A 15,953-nucleotide genomic window follows, 5' to 3' on the forward strand; every position below is an offset into this window, starting at 1 on the left:
CGAGGTTATCTACTTAAAATTAACACTAAGTGAGAGAGTCAAACATTGGGAAAATGGAAGCAAAAATGAGTGCTTGGTCAAATCATTAAGCATGCAATATGCTTGTGGTTTCACATTGTAGTTCTTCTTCTGAATTTCAGATTCACGCAGCCACTAACAGAATGGGCTTTTAACCATATTTGATTGAGGACACCAATAATATTACTCAGGTAAGGCAGAGACCATTGATACATCGATATTAGAGAGGAAATTGCAGGAGCCCTTGCTGAGATTTATGAGTCGTCATTAAAGATGTCAGAAGAATGGAGGGAGGCAAATGTTGTGCCTCTATTCAAGAAGGGCTGCAGGAAAAAGGCTGGGAACTACAATCCAGTGAGCTTAACATCTGCGATTGGCAACGTGGATAGTATTCTGAGGGGTAGGATACACATGCATTTAAATGACAAGGGCTGATTATGGATTATCAACATGGTTTTGCTGGTCGGTGTGGGCAAGTTGGGCCGAAGGGCCTGTTTCCATGCTGTAAGACAATATGACTTTTACAAAAATAGGTAAACATCTGATGTAGAGGAAAATGCATGTCAGTTTAGACAAGTTGGCCAATGGGTTTAATTTCAGACTATTCTAGAAAAGGGGCAATGATCCAAATGGGCCAACATTTCTATTTCCAATGGGAATCTCTAGCTTTTGAAAGGTTGTGACTGAAACATGGCTTTAGTCATGCAGCACAGAAACAGGTTCATCCCTGACTTGCCCACACTGACCATCTACACTAGTCGCACCTGCCTGCATTTGTCCCTTATCCCTCTAAACCTATCCTAACCATGTACCTGTCTAAATATTTCTTGTGATAGGATTTGCCTCAACAACCTCCTCTAGCAGTTCGTCCCATACACCCACCGCACTTTGTGAAACAAAGTTACCCCTCAAGTTCCTATTAAATCTTTCCCCCCTGACCTTAAAGCTATGTCCTCTGGATCTTGATTTCCCTATTCTGGGCAAGAGACTCCGTGCGATGTCAAATATGATTTTTATTACTCTCCGTATCAATGGTTAATTATTTAACCAAGTCCCTATGACAATACAAGGTGATCGTGGAAAAATAAATCAAGTGCAACTAATCTCATAACTCAGATGCCTCAAGGTAAAGATAATTATGTCGATCAAAACACGTCATCTATTTTCAGTAATCCAACATTCTCCAATGTCTATCCTTACAACTGGACCTGAGACTTACAAACCCTGTCAGTTTAAATTAACTTACTTATTTAGTTTGCACCTGTTCCAAGCAGATTCACCCATAGGAAGGCAATGTAGTGGCACAGACTATCAAATCAGATGAAATGGCTTAAAAAATGGTGATAAATCTGTGAGATAATGATGTACATTCACTAAAAAGAGCCTTTTAAGCAAATCACTCTCAAGTAAATAAACACATCATAAGCATGATTATTTACCATAAAATTATTTGACGGAAATACAATGGTACCTCTCGAGGAGGAATACATTACTGAAGCTCCATAACTCCATGCCTCGAGGTCGTGAGGTTGTCAATCAAAACACGTCACTATTTTCATAAAAACATTCTCCAATGATCCTGCAACTGGAATGAGACTTACAAACCCTGTCAGTTTCCGGAAACTTATTTAGTTTGCAAACTGAGTTCTAAGCAGATTCACCATAGAAAGGCAATGTAGTGGCACAGACTATCAAATCAGATGAAATGGCTTAAAAAATGACGATAAATCTGAGAGATAATGATGTACATTCACTAAAAAGAGCCTTTTAAGCAAATCATCTTCAAGTAAATGAAACACATCATAAGCATGACTGATTTACCATAAAATTATTTGAAGGAAATTACTGATGGTACCTCTCTGGAGGAATGAATTACTGAAGCTCCATGCACCAGTCTAGAGATCGTGTAGGTTGCACAATTATGAAGTAACTATGACATAAAATCATGTTACTGAGGCTGCATTATTGGAATCAAACATAATCACATCTTGTTTCCGGAAACGTGTTTCATTTAAACTGAGTTATAATATGAATTTAACATCTGAACATGTTGCATCACCTTTAATAGAACTGTCCTATTGATACAGCAGAACAATTCAATGTCGCAAGTGTCGCCAAACATACCAATCACTATTTGACACGCTTCATACTCCCAGCACAGTGATCTTACTCTAGTACTACATTCCGATTACCTGCAAGCTAATTTTTACATTAAAACATATTTGAAGCTGAAACATAGAAATTTAATTTAGTTTGTCACGTGTACCAAGCTTTTTGTTGCGTACTAACCAGTCAATGAAAAGACTACATGTTTACAATCGAGCCGTCCACACTGTACAGGTAGCTACCTTAATGCTACGAGGTATAATTTTTGTCTAAATTAGTAGTTCTCGATTAAGATCACCCCTAAGGGTATCTAGCTGGCCCAGACATTATGGTGTAAATTGGGGATTGTGTTTATTATGTCAAAGATAAAAGTCTTACGAACAAAATACTAAGCTGAAAATAGCTACTGCCAGGAGCATTGTATGAAGTTTTCAACCACCTTCTGACCTGTTCACTGTTTAAATTAAAATCCTCTCTCAGTTTGGCTCTATGGGCAGAGGTGTCAGTCATAGCCTTGTCTCCTGTGTTCCAATTGGGTACCACACTACCTGCAAGCCTTGTGAAATGGTCTCTCGCATGCTTTTCCCCAGTTGTCAGCCAAGTATAGCAACCAATCTGTGTCACACCCTCTTGTGATAAAGCACGTGTGATTGACAAAACATCTAATCTAATCAGGCAATGTTAACAAAACCTCAACTTGCATTATGTAAAAGATAATTGTTGTTACATTTCATGGCTCAATCTAAACATTTTGTTCAACGTGTCACCAATCTTTAGCTCTGCCCTTAAAAAAATCTTTCCTTGAGCAAAGAATCTGAAGGACATGTTCAAGTCTTGAACGCTCACCACTCACAGTGGTATTCTACAGTGCCCTCCATAATGTTTGGTACAAAGACCCATCATTTATTTGATTGCCTCTGTACTCCACAATTTGAGATTTGTAATAGAAAAAAAATCACATGTGGTTAAAGTGCACATTGTCAGATTTTATTAAAAGGTTATTTTTTATACATTTTGGTTTCAACATGGAGAAATTACAGCAGTGTTTATACATAGTCCCCCCATTTCAGGGCACCATAATGTTTGGGACACATGGCTTCACAGGTGTTTGTAATTGCTCCTTTATGCAGGTATAAGAGAGCTCTCAGCATCTAGTCTTTCCTCCAGTCCTTCCATCACCTTTGGAAACTTTTATTGCTGTTTATCAATATGAGGACCAAAGTTGCGCCAATGAAAGTCAAATAAGCCATTTGAGACTGAGAAACTGTTAGAGATATCAGCCAAACCTTAGGCTTACCAAAATCAACTGTTTGGAACATTATTAAGAAGAAAGAAAGCACTGGTGAGCTTACTAATTGCAAAGGGACTGGCAGGCCAAGGAAGACATCCACAGCTGATGACAGAAGAATTCTCTCTATAATAAAGAAAAAAAACCAACATCTGTCCCACAGATCAGAAACACTCTTCAGGAGTCAGGTGTGGATTTGTCAATGACCACTGTCTGCAGAAGACTTCATGAACAGAAATACAGAGGCTACACTGCAAGATGCAAACCATTGGTTTGCCACAAAAATAGGATGGCCAGGTTACAGTTTGCCAAGAAGTACTTAAAAGAGCAAACACAGTTCTGGAAAAAGGTCTTGTGGACAGATGAGACGAAGATTAACATATCAGTGTGATGGCATTAGCAAAGTATGGAGGAGAGAAGGAACTGCCCAAGATCCAAAGCATACCACCTCATCTGTGAAACACGGTGGTGGGGGTGTTATGGCCTGGGCATGTATGGCTGCTGAAGGTACTGGCTCACTTATCTTCATTGATGACACAACTGCTGATGATAGTAGCATAATGAATTCTGACACATCCTATCTGCTCAAGTTCAAACAAATGCCTCAAAACTCATTGGCCGGCGGTTCATTCTACAGCAAAACAATGATCCCAAACATACTGCTAAAGCAACAAAGGAGTTTTTCAAAGCTAAAATATTGTCAATTCATGAGTGGCCAAGTCAGTCATTCGATCTGAACCCAATTGAGCATGCCTTTTATTTGCTAAAGAAAAAACTGAAGGGGACTAGCCCCCAAAACAAGCATAAGCTAAAGAAGGCTGCAATACAGGCCTGGCAGAGCATCACCAGAGAAGACACCCAGCAACTAGTGATGTCCATGAATCGCAGACTTCAAGCAGTCATTGCATGCAAAGGATATGCAACAAAATACTAAACATGAAAACTACGTTCATTTACATGACATTGCTGTGTCCTAAACATTATGGTGCCCTGAAATGGGGGGACTATGTATAAACACTGCTGTAATTTCTACATGGTGAAACCAAAATGCATAAAAATACCCTTTAATAAAATCTGACTTTAACCACATGTGATTTTTTTCTATTACAAATCTCAAATTGTGGAGTACAGAGGTAAACAAATAAATGATGGGTCTTTGTCCCAAACATTATGGAGGGCACTGTATATAACACCCATTCCATAAACTAAATTGGAACAACTAGTTGCTCTCCTAGATTTCCCTTTCTTCTTGAGGTCCCTTTAACAGCCCAGTAGAACTGGTGAACTCTTCTGGATGGGAAATCAAAGGAAGTGATTTGTATTTAAGCTAACATACAGCATTTAGCTTAGAATTTTAACTGATCTCAACAGAAAATTTGTAAAACAGGTTAGTAACATAAGTGCTGATACATTTTTACAGCATTATTATTTTGTGATCCAGAAACCATTTTTAAATAACAGCAAAGAGCCATAAAAGCAGTGGATTCGTAGGCTTTAATGAAGATAATCCAAAATGTATTAAACAGCGAACAATGCAGAATATATGTTGACGTATTTACGGGAAACATACAGAATGAAAACTTTATGCCTAAAAGATGATTACTGCTCAATAATGTCACAGGCATTAATCCTCTTATGCGATCATTATACAGTCAGATAAGGAGCTCACTGACAATCTGTATTAGCACAAGAAATGAATACATTTTAAGAATTTTGCATATGAAGCTGCACAAATTACATAAGTAGAAATAAAATCCCAGAAGTTAGATGACAAAACTTGAGATTTGTTTGCTCCTCTGACCTTCTTTTGACCTTCAATTAATGTGTGAGAATTTTTGAATCCTTTTCAACAAACACTTTTTAAGAAGATACAGGCAAACAAATCTAAATTAAGGTTGATTGGAAGTGTACAACAGGTACCCCACTTCAGCGTAGTAAATCAAACTTTTTTGATGTAATGCAATTAAACAAATGATTATGCAAACATGAATTCAATTTTAAACCAGGGATTTAAAGGTTCTTTGGATATCTTTGAATACACAACAATGTATTCACATGAATTCATATGCATCTATCTACAGATGCTATTTTTAAATTAAGATTTTTAAACAGTGTGAAATTTAAATTCCAAACAACATTTCCGCAGATATTTAAGTCTCCCATGTTGTACAAACGTGTATTATGAAAGAGTACTCAGACTTCATTCAGAGCCTTAACAAACTGTGTCATCTCAGCATCTGTTACACTGACAAATTCAGTGAAGGTTTTCTGTTCTACAATTGAAGCAGGCCTGACCGAGACGCATTTAAAGAGATTTCTTTTCTTGTCATAGGTGCCCATGCATCTGTGTATCTGTCCTCTGATCAGTCTTGGAAGGTCACGGTCCTATTGAAAACAGCAAATACAAGGCTTGTCAGCATCAACCGTCATATTAGCTTACAATGGGAAACATTTCAAAGACACTTGGAGACTACAAATGTTACCAACATTAATGCTAATGGCAACAGTGCCAAAAGTCAAAATAGAAACAACTCTCGTGCTACATTTATTCATTAGAAAGTAAATGGATGTTATATAAAATGTAGCTTAAGTTGTTAGTACAGTTATAAAATGATAAAAATAATGTTTCATATTTTAAGGATAATATAAGACCTTATACAATTTGAAAGGATAGGTTGCCCTTCAGTACACCTCACAGACTTTGGTCATCTGAGGAGAAAGATTAAGATCTCATGTGTGGCACAATGCTCATGTTTACAGGACAGCACTTGGACCTCCTCTATGCTTGTAACACATGGCGACCTACAACAGTGCATTTTAGATACCTCAATGCATTGTAGATACCTCAAAGATAACTTGGAAAAAATCCTTCAAATCCATTGGCAGCATAAGCAATCTAACATAAGTGTCTTCCCCCAGAACAAAATCCCCACCATCGATGTCCAAATTACTCTCAGCATACTCCATGGGCAGGCAGGGCACATCTTTGATGCAGTGGAGACCAGATTCTTGAAATAAACACTCAAATACAACCTCAATTACAATAGGATATTACCAGAGGATGGACTAAAATATTTGTGATGTTCTCAAAGCCACCCTGAAAAGGTGCCGTATCTCTACCTACCATCATAATATTTCCTGGCTTATGGCCGCTCACAATGGAAAACAAACACGGATCATTGAAGTATAGGGAGAGGATGGGAAGGCAAGGACGTTATTACTTGGAGTGGATGAGACTGAGGGATTATCTTATAGAGGTGTATAATATCACGAGAGGGATAGAACGTGTAAATGAACATGTTTAAGAAGGAACTGCAGATGCTGGAAAATGGAAGGTAGACAAAAATACTGGAGAAACTCAGCGGGTGAGGCAGCATCTATGGAGCGAAGGAAATAGGCAGCGTTTCGGGTCGAAACCCTTCTTCAGTGTAAATGAACATCTTTCCCAGGATTGGAGAATCAAGATTTCGATGGCACAGGCTTAAAGTGAGAGGGGAAAGATTTCACAGAAAGCAAAGAGGCACTTTTAATTAGAAAGAGGGCGGTGGATATATGAAATGAGCTGCCAGACAAAGTGGCTGGAGGCTATAACGTTTAAAAGAAAGGTACATGACTAGGAAAGGTTTAGGGGAGATATGGGTCAAACACAAGCCAATGGGAGCAGCACCGAAACGCATCTTGGTCAGGCCAAAGGGCATGTTTTCATGCTGTATGATTCTATCACTTTAACCGGTGCATCATATCCACTGGTAGTATAAAGCTACAGAAATAAAATGTTATTCCGACAAGTGTACACACAATGGAAGGGACATTCACAAAACATTTAGCACATCAAACCTGTTCTACCATGCCAGCACATCACCTAATTCCCCATGCCAACTGATGCCCCATATCACTTCAAACCTGCACCTAGTAAAAATCTATCAGATTTCTATTTAAAGTTGATGTCTAACCAAGTTTTGATTGCTATTTGTGCAAGAGAATATGGTAACTGCACAGGCACATATTGCAAATCCCTATTGAAAATAATCAGATGCTGCACAGGGTTTAATCTGGCACAGGACCCAACATTTGATTCCTCAACAGAAATGATGATCGAATCAGTGAGATCCAGTTCTGTTGGTGATCTCCATGGATACTCTTGGACATTTTTCTCAGGGCATGTTGTGGAGGCCGGGCAAAGAGTGTGTGTTGGAAGTAGAGTGGAAAGGAAAGGGTCATATTCAATGGAGTAGGGTGGAATGATGAGGGGCAAGCTGAAGGTTACAAAGCTCGAGGCGATTGAACTCTTCGAGTTTTGGAGCAATAGAAAGGAGGTAATTCTTCACACCATCTGCTTTAAGAATATTAGAACTCCGAGATCTTCGGTTTCCCCCCACACTCCAAAGACGAACAGGTTTGTAGGCTAATTGGCTTGGTATAAATGTAAATTGCCCCGGAGGATAGTGTTAATGTGCAGGGATCGCTGGTCGGTAAAAATTTGGTGGGCCGAATGGCCTGTTTCCGTGTTGTATCTCTAAATTAAACCAAACTAAACTTCAAAGAGTGGCGCGGCAAGAATTCAGTAGCATTCTTAATATAGGCATAGAAGCAAAAAGGAGCTTTATTCACAATTTCCCTAAAACGTGTCAAAGTCATAATGCTTCCCTGTGAGAATCTGAAACAAAGGCCAAATCCGAGACAATTTGGCAGTAGTATTTTGAAAACTTTGGTAGAGATACCTTGAAAATCAGCTCTAAAGATACCTATTATATATAAATAAGTCTATCTGGACAACCAATTAAGGAGTTGCCATCTTTATTTGCCCACTGCATTCAAAATTGTTTCTCATTTGTGCTTTAGAAAGACCCAGCTTTAACTTTCAGACCAGAAAAGTAAAAAAAATTAGAAATTTGCACCTGGCAGATATGGAAGCTGTAGAAATGGTTTCTGACAAGTTTCTGAGACCACTTGGCCTTTGGCCATATCCCAATATATTCTAGAAAGCTAAAATGTCAAAACCCTCAATACAATGGCCTGGGTGTTGCTGGTAAATGCTCACTCTTGCTAACATTAATCTGTCTACTGTGCCAGCATTTCACATGTCTAGTCAAACACAGTCTCAAATTTATTCACTGATAGCTGACACGATATCCTCCAATATGCTTCACTGTTGGAGTATCCATGGAGATCACCAACAGAACTGGATCTCACTGATTCGCTCATCATTTCTGTTGAGAAATCAAATGTTGTGTCCTGTGCCAGATTAAACCCTGCGCAGCATCTGATTATTTTCAATAAGGATTGTAGCTCTGCAGGGATGAGGGAAGCAGAGAATCCTTAAATATTTAAATGAATTTTAACAATTTTGGATCATTTTCTTTATTTAAAAAAAATATTTGTCATCTAATTTCAATAGTTTTATATATTTCTAGTTGTCAAGAAAAATATCATGATGGTCATGATCTAGCAGCTGCTAGAGGTGAGGGCAAGGCCTACCAGCAGTGAGACCTGCCACAGGAGTTTCAACAACTGGGATTTTCCACTGTGTTGTTTGTGACCCTGCAGTCACTCAGGGACATGCCACTCTATGATGCTTCCCACAAGCAAAATGTTCCTTTGTGCCCAATGCACAAGTGCCTGGGAGTGCAGTGATTACAAGTGGTATGCCTATACTGGTGAAATCAAGACCAATTACTACAATTCCACTGTACTTTAGAAAATGCAATTTATGCAGTATGATTTTTTTTATCCTGACTGGTATGACAAACAGATCAGTTGATTCTGAAAACATTGTCCTGGAATTATTTTCATTGATCATAGTGCACATAAAACAAGTCAAAGCTTATTGAAGTATTAGAATTATTTATGCCAAAGATCATTACAATTTTGCCTGCTTTGTTTTTCTTTATTTTTACCTTCTTCAAATTCTTAAATGAGCAGTTTTAGGCAATAGACAATAGGTGCAGGAGTAGGCCATTCGGCCCTTCGAGCCAGCACCGCCATTCAATGTGATCATGGCTGATCATCCCCAATCAGTACACCGTTCCTGCCTTCACCCCATATCCCCTGACAGCTATTTTTAAGAGCCCTATCTAGCTCTCTCTTGAAAGCATCCAGAGAACCTGCCTCCACCGCCCCCTGAGGCAGAAAATTCCACATATCTAAGGAAGGATGTGCTGGCATTGGAGAGGGTTGAGAGGAGGCTTACTAGAATGATCCCAGGGATGATTGGGTTAACACATGTTGAGCGTTTGATGGCACTGGGCCTCTACTCACTGGAGTTTGGAACGACGAGGGGGGACCTCATTGAAATTTACCGAATAGTGAAAGGCCTGGACAGAGCAGATGTAAAGAATATGCTTCCACTAATAGGAGAGTCTAGAACTAGAGGCCGTAGCCTCAGAATAAAAGCACATACCTTTAGAAAGGAGATGAGGAGGATAGTAAGGGTGTCAGGGGTTATGGAGAGAAGGCAGGAGAATAGGGTTGAGAGGGAAAGATAGATCAGCCATGATTGAATGGCGGAGTAGACTTAATGGGCTGAATGGCCTAATTCTGCTCCAACATGAGCTGAAGAACAAATCCCTTTGTTGGTAAGGCAAAGAACTGTAGAATTTTCCCTGTTATGACCAATCATCTGATAAGATTATATATAAGATTATATAAATTTAATATTTCAACTGAGTCAAGAGTGAGATTTCAGAAATTCTTGGTACAGAATCACTCAATGCTCAGAACTGTGTAGTGATTGATGACATAGCGAATTGGTGAAATCTTAATTTACCATGGTAAACACTGACATAATAACAGAATCTAAATTAGTGATAAATGAAAATAAGATTTATGGAAAGAAAATGTGCTTCTTACTTCATTGTAAGAAGTTTTAATAATGTATGAATTAGACTATCAGTAAATGTCAGCGATATTACTTGAAAACCCTTTTACATGTTCATAATAGCGTTTTTGTTTATAGTACTTTGACGAAGGTACTGGGTTAATGCCACTGTTAAGAATCATAAATAATAATGGCATAGAGTATATTACATGTCATTATTCTTTATGGTTTTATACGTGTTTAGCAATTATTCATGTCAAGACAGTTACTCTTCAAATATTTTTAACATTAATTTCTCCTTCCTTCAATGCAAAGAATACATCAAAAATATTAATAAGGTTTGACCGAATGGATGTTTATGATAAGAAAATATATATATTTCACACCTCCTCAAGCAAATTTACTCAAGCAAAATTAATTTATGGTGAAAATACTGTAAACTGAATCCGCAGAATAAAGCTATTATATTCTGATATCAATTTGGAAAAGTAAGGCAGCTGTGTAAAAAAACACTTTTTCATTTACATTTAAAGAATATTAATGTTTACCAATTATCAGATGGACAAGATTACCTGATATTTATTTTCATTCATAAATTATTAATACTGTATAAATTTTGAACAGCATATTTTGTTATTCTGATACTTGCCCAAGAAACAAATGAAGCTGAAAGTAAATTAACCCTTCCATTTCTATTTTATTGGCCGATATAAAGTTACTAATAATTTTTACTTCAATGGATTTTTTCTCCATTACGTCACTTGATTAAATCCACTCTCCTTTAAGGAACTCTGGCTGAAGAAGGGGCAAGTATAAACTCAAGATTGAAGGAACAAACACCGCAAAGCAGCAAATATCCAATCTCCACCATGTTACCAAATGGCCACTTGTTTCATCATTGACAAATGGACGCAGTGGTAGTTGCTGGTGTTCGTGAAGTGATAACAATTTATTAAGGCTGTGTAAACACTACATAGCTTTCAAGGTTGTCCATTTGAACTGCATTGTCAAGAGTTCTAAACTACATTTTGCACCCATTATCATGTCTGATGTCTGAAAATGAAACTCAGCCTATCATCATCATCATTCCCTGCATAATGAACACTAGATTCATGTTGAAAAAATATGATAATCAAACAGAGGTATAGACTATGAGAAATTTCGTAATATTTAAAAAAAAGCTAAGGATCTATTGGATTGAAAGCATAATGACACCCAAAGTTTTTCAACAGTAAAATGCTCCATCATGTGGCCAAATTTAAAAATTACAATTAGATTAAAAATTGACATTCATCTATTATCCATTATAATCCATAATCTATAATCCAGTTATAGATTTATTTTCCTCTACTATTCTATCCTGACCAAGAGTCAAGAGTGTTTTATTGTCATATTCCCAAAACAGATCAATAAAATCCTTACTTGCAGCAGCAGAACAACAGCTTTGTAAACATGGTACTGGATTGGGTGGGGGGAGGGAGGGAGGGGGTAATCTAAAAGTAGCTTCATCTAACTTGGTTTAGAATCCTGCAGCTACATTGAAGTGTTTACTTTCTCTATATTCTTAACAATACTTAATAAGATTCACTCACTAGTATCTCCAGGTGGCTCAGTTGCTGCCTTACTGCGCCAAAGACCCAGGTTCGATCCTAAATACGGGTGCTCTCTGTATTGAGTATGTATGTTCTCCCCATGACCACGTGGGTTTCCCCTGGGTGCTCCGGTTTCTTCCCATATTCCAAAGACATACTGGTTTGTACATTAATTGGCTTCAGTAAAAATTGTAAATTGTCATGTGCTAGTGTGTGTGGATTGTTAGTCAGCGCGGACTCTCATTTCCAGATTCCCACTTTTCTCCAGACTGAATATATAATGTACATGCCACACTGGAGATTAACCTCATTGCTCATCACAGTACTGCCTCTAGACAATCAACATTTTGTTGTTTACCAGTACGGATTACAGTATTTGAATCAGTGACTACAATGGTGTAGATTGGTAAGATAATTCTCTTCTCTGACATACATCCTACAATTCTAGATATGTAGTTTAACGGTCAATGTATTAATTTCTATTCTGCATTGGTTGGACATATTTAGTTTGCTACATCATTTAGGATTTATTTTTAAACTCCACACTACTGGGTTAAATTACTAGACTTCTAATGTGGAACTTTAAGATACTAAGTGCACTTGGTTTATTTTTCAAGAAGTTTATACTATCATAGAAACTTACAGCACAGAAACAGTCTCTTACTGTCTATCCTTGCCCATCCAACCACATTAACCAAGGTGTCTATCTGCAATAATCTCATTTGTCTGTGTCTGGCCCCATATCCTCTACTGCTTTCCTATCTAAGTTACTTTTCAGCTGCCTTTACATGTTGTAATTATATTTTCCTCCATCACCTTATCTGGCTCTAGTCAGAACGTTTGACAAAGGGTTTCCGATCTGAAATGCTAACTGTTTCTCATCCCACACATGTGGTCTGATTTGGTGCATATTTGCAGTATATTCTGGTTTTGCTTTAATTTTGTGTTTTTTTTAAACAAAGCAGCAGCATTAGCACACTCCACTCTTCTGGCACCTCACCAGTGAGTAGGTTAAACAGAAAAAAATCTTTATGTGACCTCTTGATTCTTACGTTATCATCTAGTAGCCTTTCAAGGTTACAGGGCCCAGATGTTGCAGGGATATGTTTGAAGCTGTAAAGTATTTTCAGTTCTTTCTTGAATTAATCCTCTCATCATGACATAATTTAGACATACAAAGCCCGACTACTACTGTTTAAGGACTGGGATGGCTTCAATCAGGAAGGTGGCATTGACAAATCCACAACGGGTAGATTCCTCCTTACCATGTGTCAATGGCTAGTGCAAATAGCTCCCCATGTGTTGGAAATGTCAGACTATTCTTTTAAATGAAGACATAATTCATTGTCATTGTCCTATTGTCATTGTTCATTGTCCTATCAGGGACACATGACAAAAAACTCTCTCGAATCTTGAGAAGTGTTTGCAAATACTGGAATCTGGAGCAACAAAGAAACTACTGGTGGAGCTCAGAGATGCAAGAAACTGTAAATGCACCTGGTACCACTTTCTCTGATTTTCAATTACCCTCATTTGATTTTACCTATTGCTATCTTACTTCTGACACCTCTGTGTGGTTTATTTTATTTTTTATTTCCATGCATACAATTTATTTGCCTTGTTTCAGATGCACCTCCCTTTGTTACCTATATTTTATGAGATCTTCTTCACTGCACTTGCCATTTCTCAGATATTCTTCAAAGTGTACTCTGCCTGGGTTCCTTCGGAAAAGGGTCTTGTTATTAATCTGTGTCTTTCCTGTTCCCTAGTTTTTAGAATCAGTCATACAGCATGGAAACAGGCCCTTAGGCCCAACTTGCCCAAGCCAACCGACATGTCCCACCTACACTAGTCCCATCTACCTGCATCTGGCCCATATCCTTCTAAACCTATCCTATCCATGTACCTGTCTAATTGTTCCTTATAGAAGTCCCTGCCACAACTATCTCCTCTGGCAGCTTGTTCCATACACACACCACCATTAGTGTGAAAAGGTTACCCCTAAGATTCCTATTAAATCTTTTCCCCTTCACTTAAACCTATGTCCACTGGTTCTTGATTCCCCTACTCTGGGCAAGAGACTCTGTGCATCTACCCGATCTATTCCTCTCATGATTTTATACACCTCTATAAGAACCCCTCATCCTCTTGCGCTCCAAGGAATAGAGTCCCAGCCTCTCCCTATAACTCACACCCTTGAGTCTTGCAACATCCTCGTAAATCTTCACTGTACACGTTCCAACTTGACATCTTTCCTGTAATATGGTGCCCAGAACTCAACACAATACTCTAAATGCAGCCTCACCAACGTCATATTTTAACTGATTTATTGAAATATCATATGCAATCACTATTTATTTTCTTAGGTGTTTATAGGCATTTGAGATAGACTAGTTTTGAAAAAATAAATGCAGGAATACTAATAAACCAGAGGTGATTTATGATCATGAAAAAATCCCATGTTCCAATGACCCTAAACAATATGGAGTGCTATACTTACTATTTCATAGAACACACAAGGAACCGATTCTTTTCTATCTCTCAGAAGAAAATGTTTAGCACTGTATTCTCCAGAAATGACAGCAGAATCTAAAGTAGCTATAAACAGAAATGATTATTCAGATGTAAATAGGTGTAAATTTACTATGCTAAAGACAAGTTACTTACTTTGAATTTATTCATTAATAATTGATTTTTGTTTCTCACGAGGAAATCGTATTTAATAATGTTTTAAACCTTCATTTATAACAAACATGCATGTTAAAATAAGATGCATTTACAACCCTAGAGAAGACAGGGCAGATTAATACTGATTCAATTTGTAGTTGCTTGAATGAACAAAGTGCATAAAATAGCTACACAGATAATCAATATAAAAGAAAGATCATTCAGCATTAAAAAAACCAAAGGGAAATGATTGACTATTTTCTGAGAGATTTTGTGGTGCGAAACTAACAATTCTCATAAAATGGATTAAGTCTTATCACAGCCTCTGGATTTTATTTATCAGAACGTTGGTGTTGCTAAAAAGCCAATAATTGTAGCCCACCCCTCCTTTCTTAGAGGCAATTGTGGTGAGCCCTTTTTGGACCGCTGTATTTCTTCTGAAGGTATTCCTATGATTGCTATTGAGCATGGAGTTCTAGTATTTAAACCATGTGATAATGATGGACACATTTCCAAGTCTAGGTGGAACGTGATTTGGAAAGCAGCCCATAGATGGTTGAAATCCTATGCACCACCTTCCCTTTTTAATACATTTTTGCAGGTTTGGAAGGTGCAGTTAGAGATACCTAGGAAAGTAATTGAGGTGTTTTGTAGATAGTTCATACGGCAGCCACAGTATAATAGTCGAAGAGGGATCAATGGTATACGCATTATCTAGATGCTGTCCTTCAGCCCCTTCTGTTGACAAAATGCTCTTGATATACTCAATCTTTAGCTACAAATGTGTGTTGTCTTTCAATTCCTGAACATAGAGAGATATCGGTCTTGGCAAACACATGTGTCAATGCTGCATGATGCTTTCCGATCATAGAGATGAATTCCTCTCTCCTGAAGAGGTACGTCTCCATATGCATTCAGAAGTATGTTGCAAACTGCAGTTACGGATACCTAGGAAAGTAATTGAGGTGTTTTGTGGATAGTTCATACAGCAGCCACAGTACAAGAGTCGAAGAGGGATCAATGGTCCAGGACAGAAAGGTTGGATTCGGAATGGGAAGGGCAGTTGAAGTGCTGGGCCACCGGGAGATCAGGTTGCTTAACGCGAACCGAGTGGAGGTATTGGGCGAAGCGAACGCCAAGCCTGTACTTTTTCACCTGCACCTCCTCCAACCTCATCTATTGCATCCGCTGCTCCAGGTGTCAACTGCTCCACATCAGTGAGACCAAGCGCAGGCTTGGCGAACGCTTCGCCCAACACCTCTGCTCGGTTTGCATTAACCAACCTGATTTCCCGCTGGCTGACACTTCAAATCCCCCTCCCATTCCGAATCCGGCCTTTCTGTCTTGGGCCTCCTCCATGGCCAGAGTGAGTCCCACTGCAAATTGGAGGAACAGCACCTCATATTACGCTTGGGTAGTTTACACCCCAGCGGTATGAACATTGACTTCTCCAATTTCAGGTAGT

At 38.4% G+C, this 15,953-nt stretch overlaps 1 protein-coding gene across 3 annotated transcripts in view; it reads right to left on the reverse strand.

Annotated features, from left to right (window-relative positions):
• Positions 1 to 4,887: 4,887 nt before the first annotated feature.
• Positions 4,888 to 15,953, reverse strand: part of LOC129710527 (spermatogenesis-associated protein 22) — a 50,355-nt gene continuing 39,289 nt past the window's right edge. For all 3 annotated transcript variants that reach the window (XM_055657560.1, XM_055657558.1, XM_055657559.1), the window contains 2 exons: positions 14,322 to 14,419; positions 4,888 to 5,797 (listed from right to left, as the gene is read on the reverse strand). In XM_055657560.1, the coding sequence (XP_055513535.1) occupies positions 5,606 to 5,797; positions 14,322 to 14,419 (290 nt within the window). In that variant the 3' untranslated portion in view covers positions 4,888 to 5,605. The remainder of the gene's footprint in view (positions 5,798 to 14,321; positions 14,420 to 15,953) is intronic.

The sequence above is a fragment of the Leucoraja erinacea genome, chromosome 28 (genome assembly GCF_028641065.1).
Source record: "Leucoraja erinacea ecotype New England chromosome 28, Leri_hhj_1, whole genome shotgun sequence".
NCBI lineage: Eukaryota > Metazoa > Chordata > Chondrichthyes > Rajiformes > Rajidae > Leucoraja > Leucoraja erinaceus.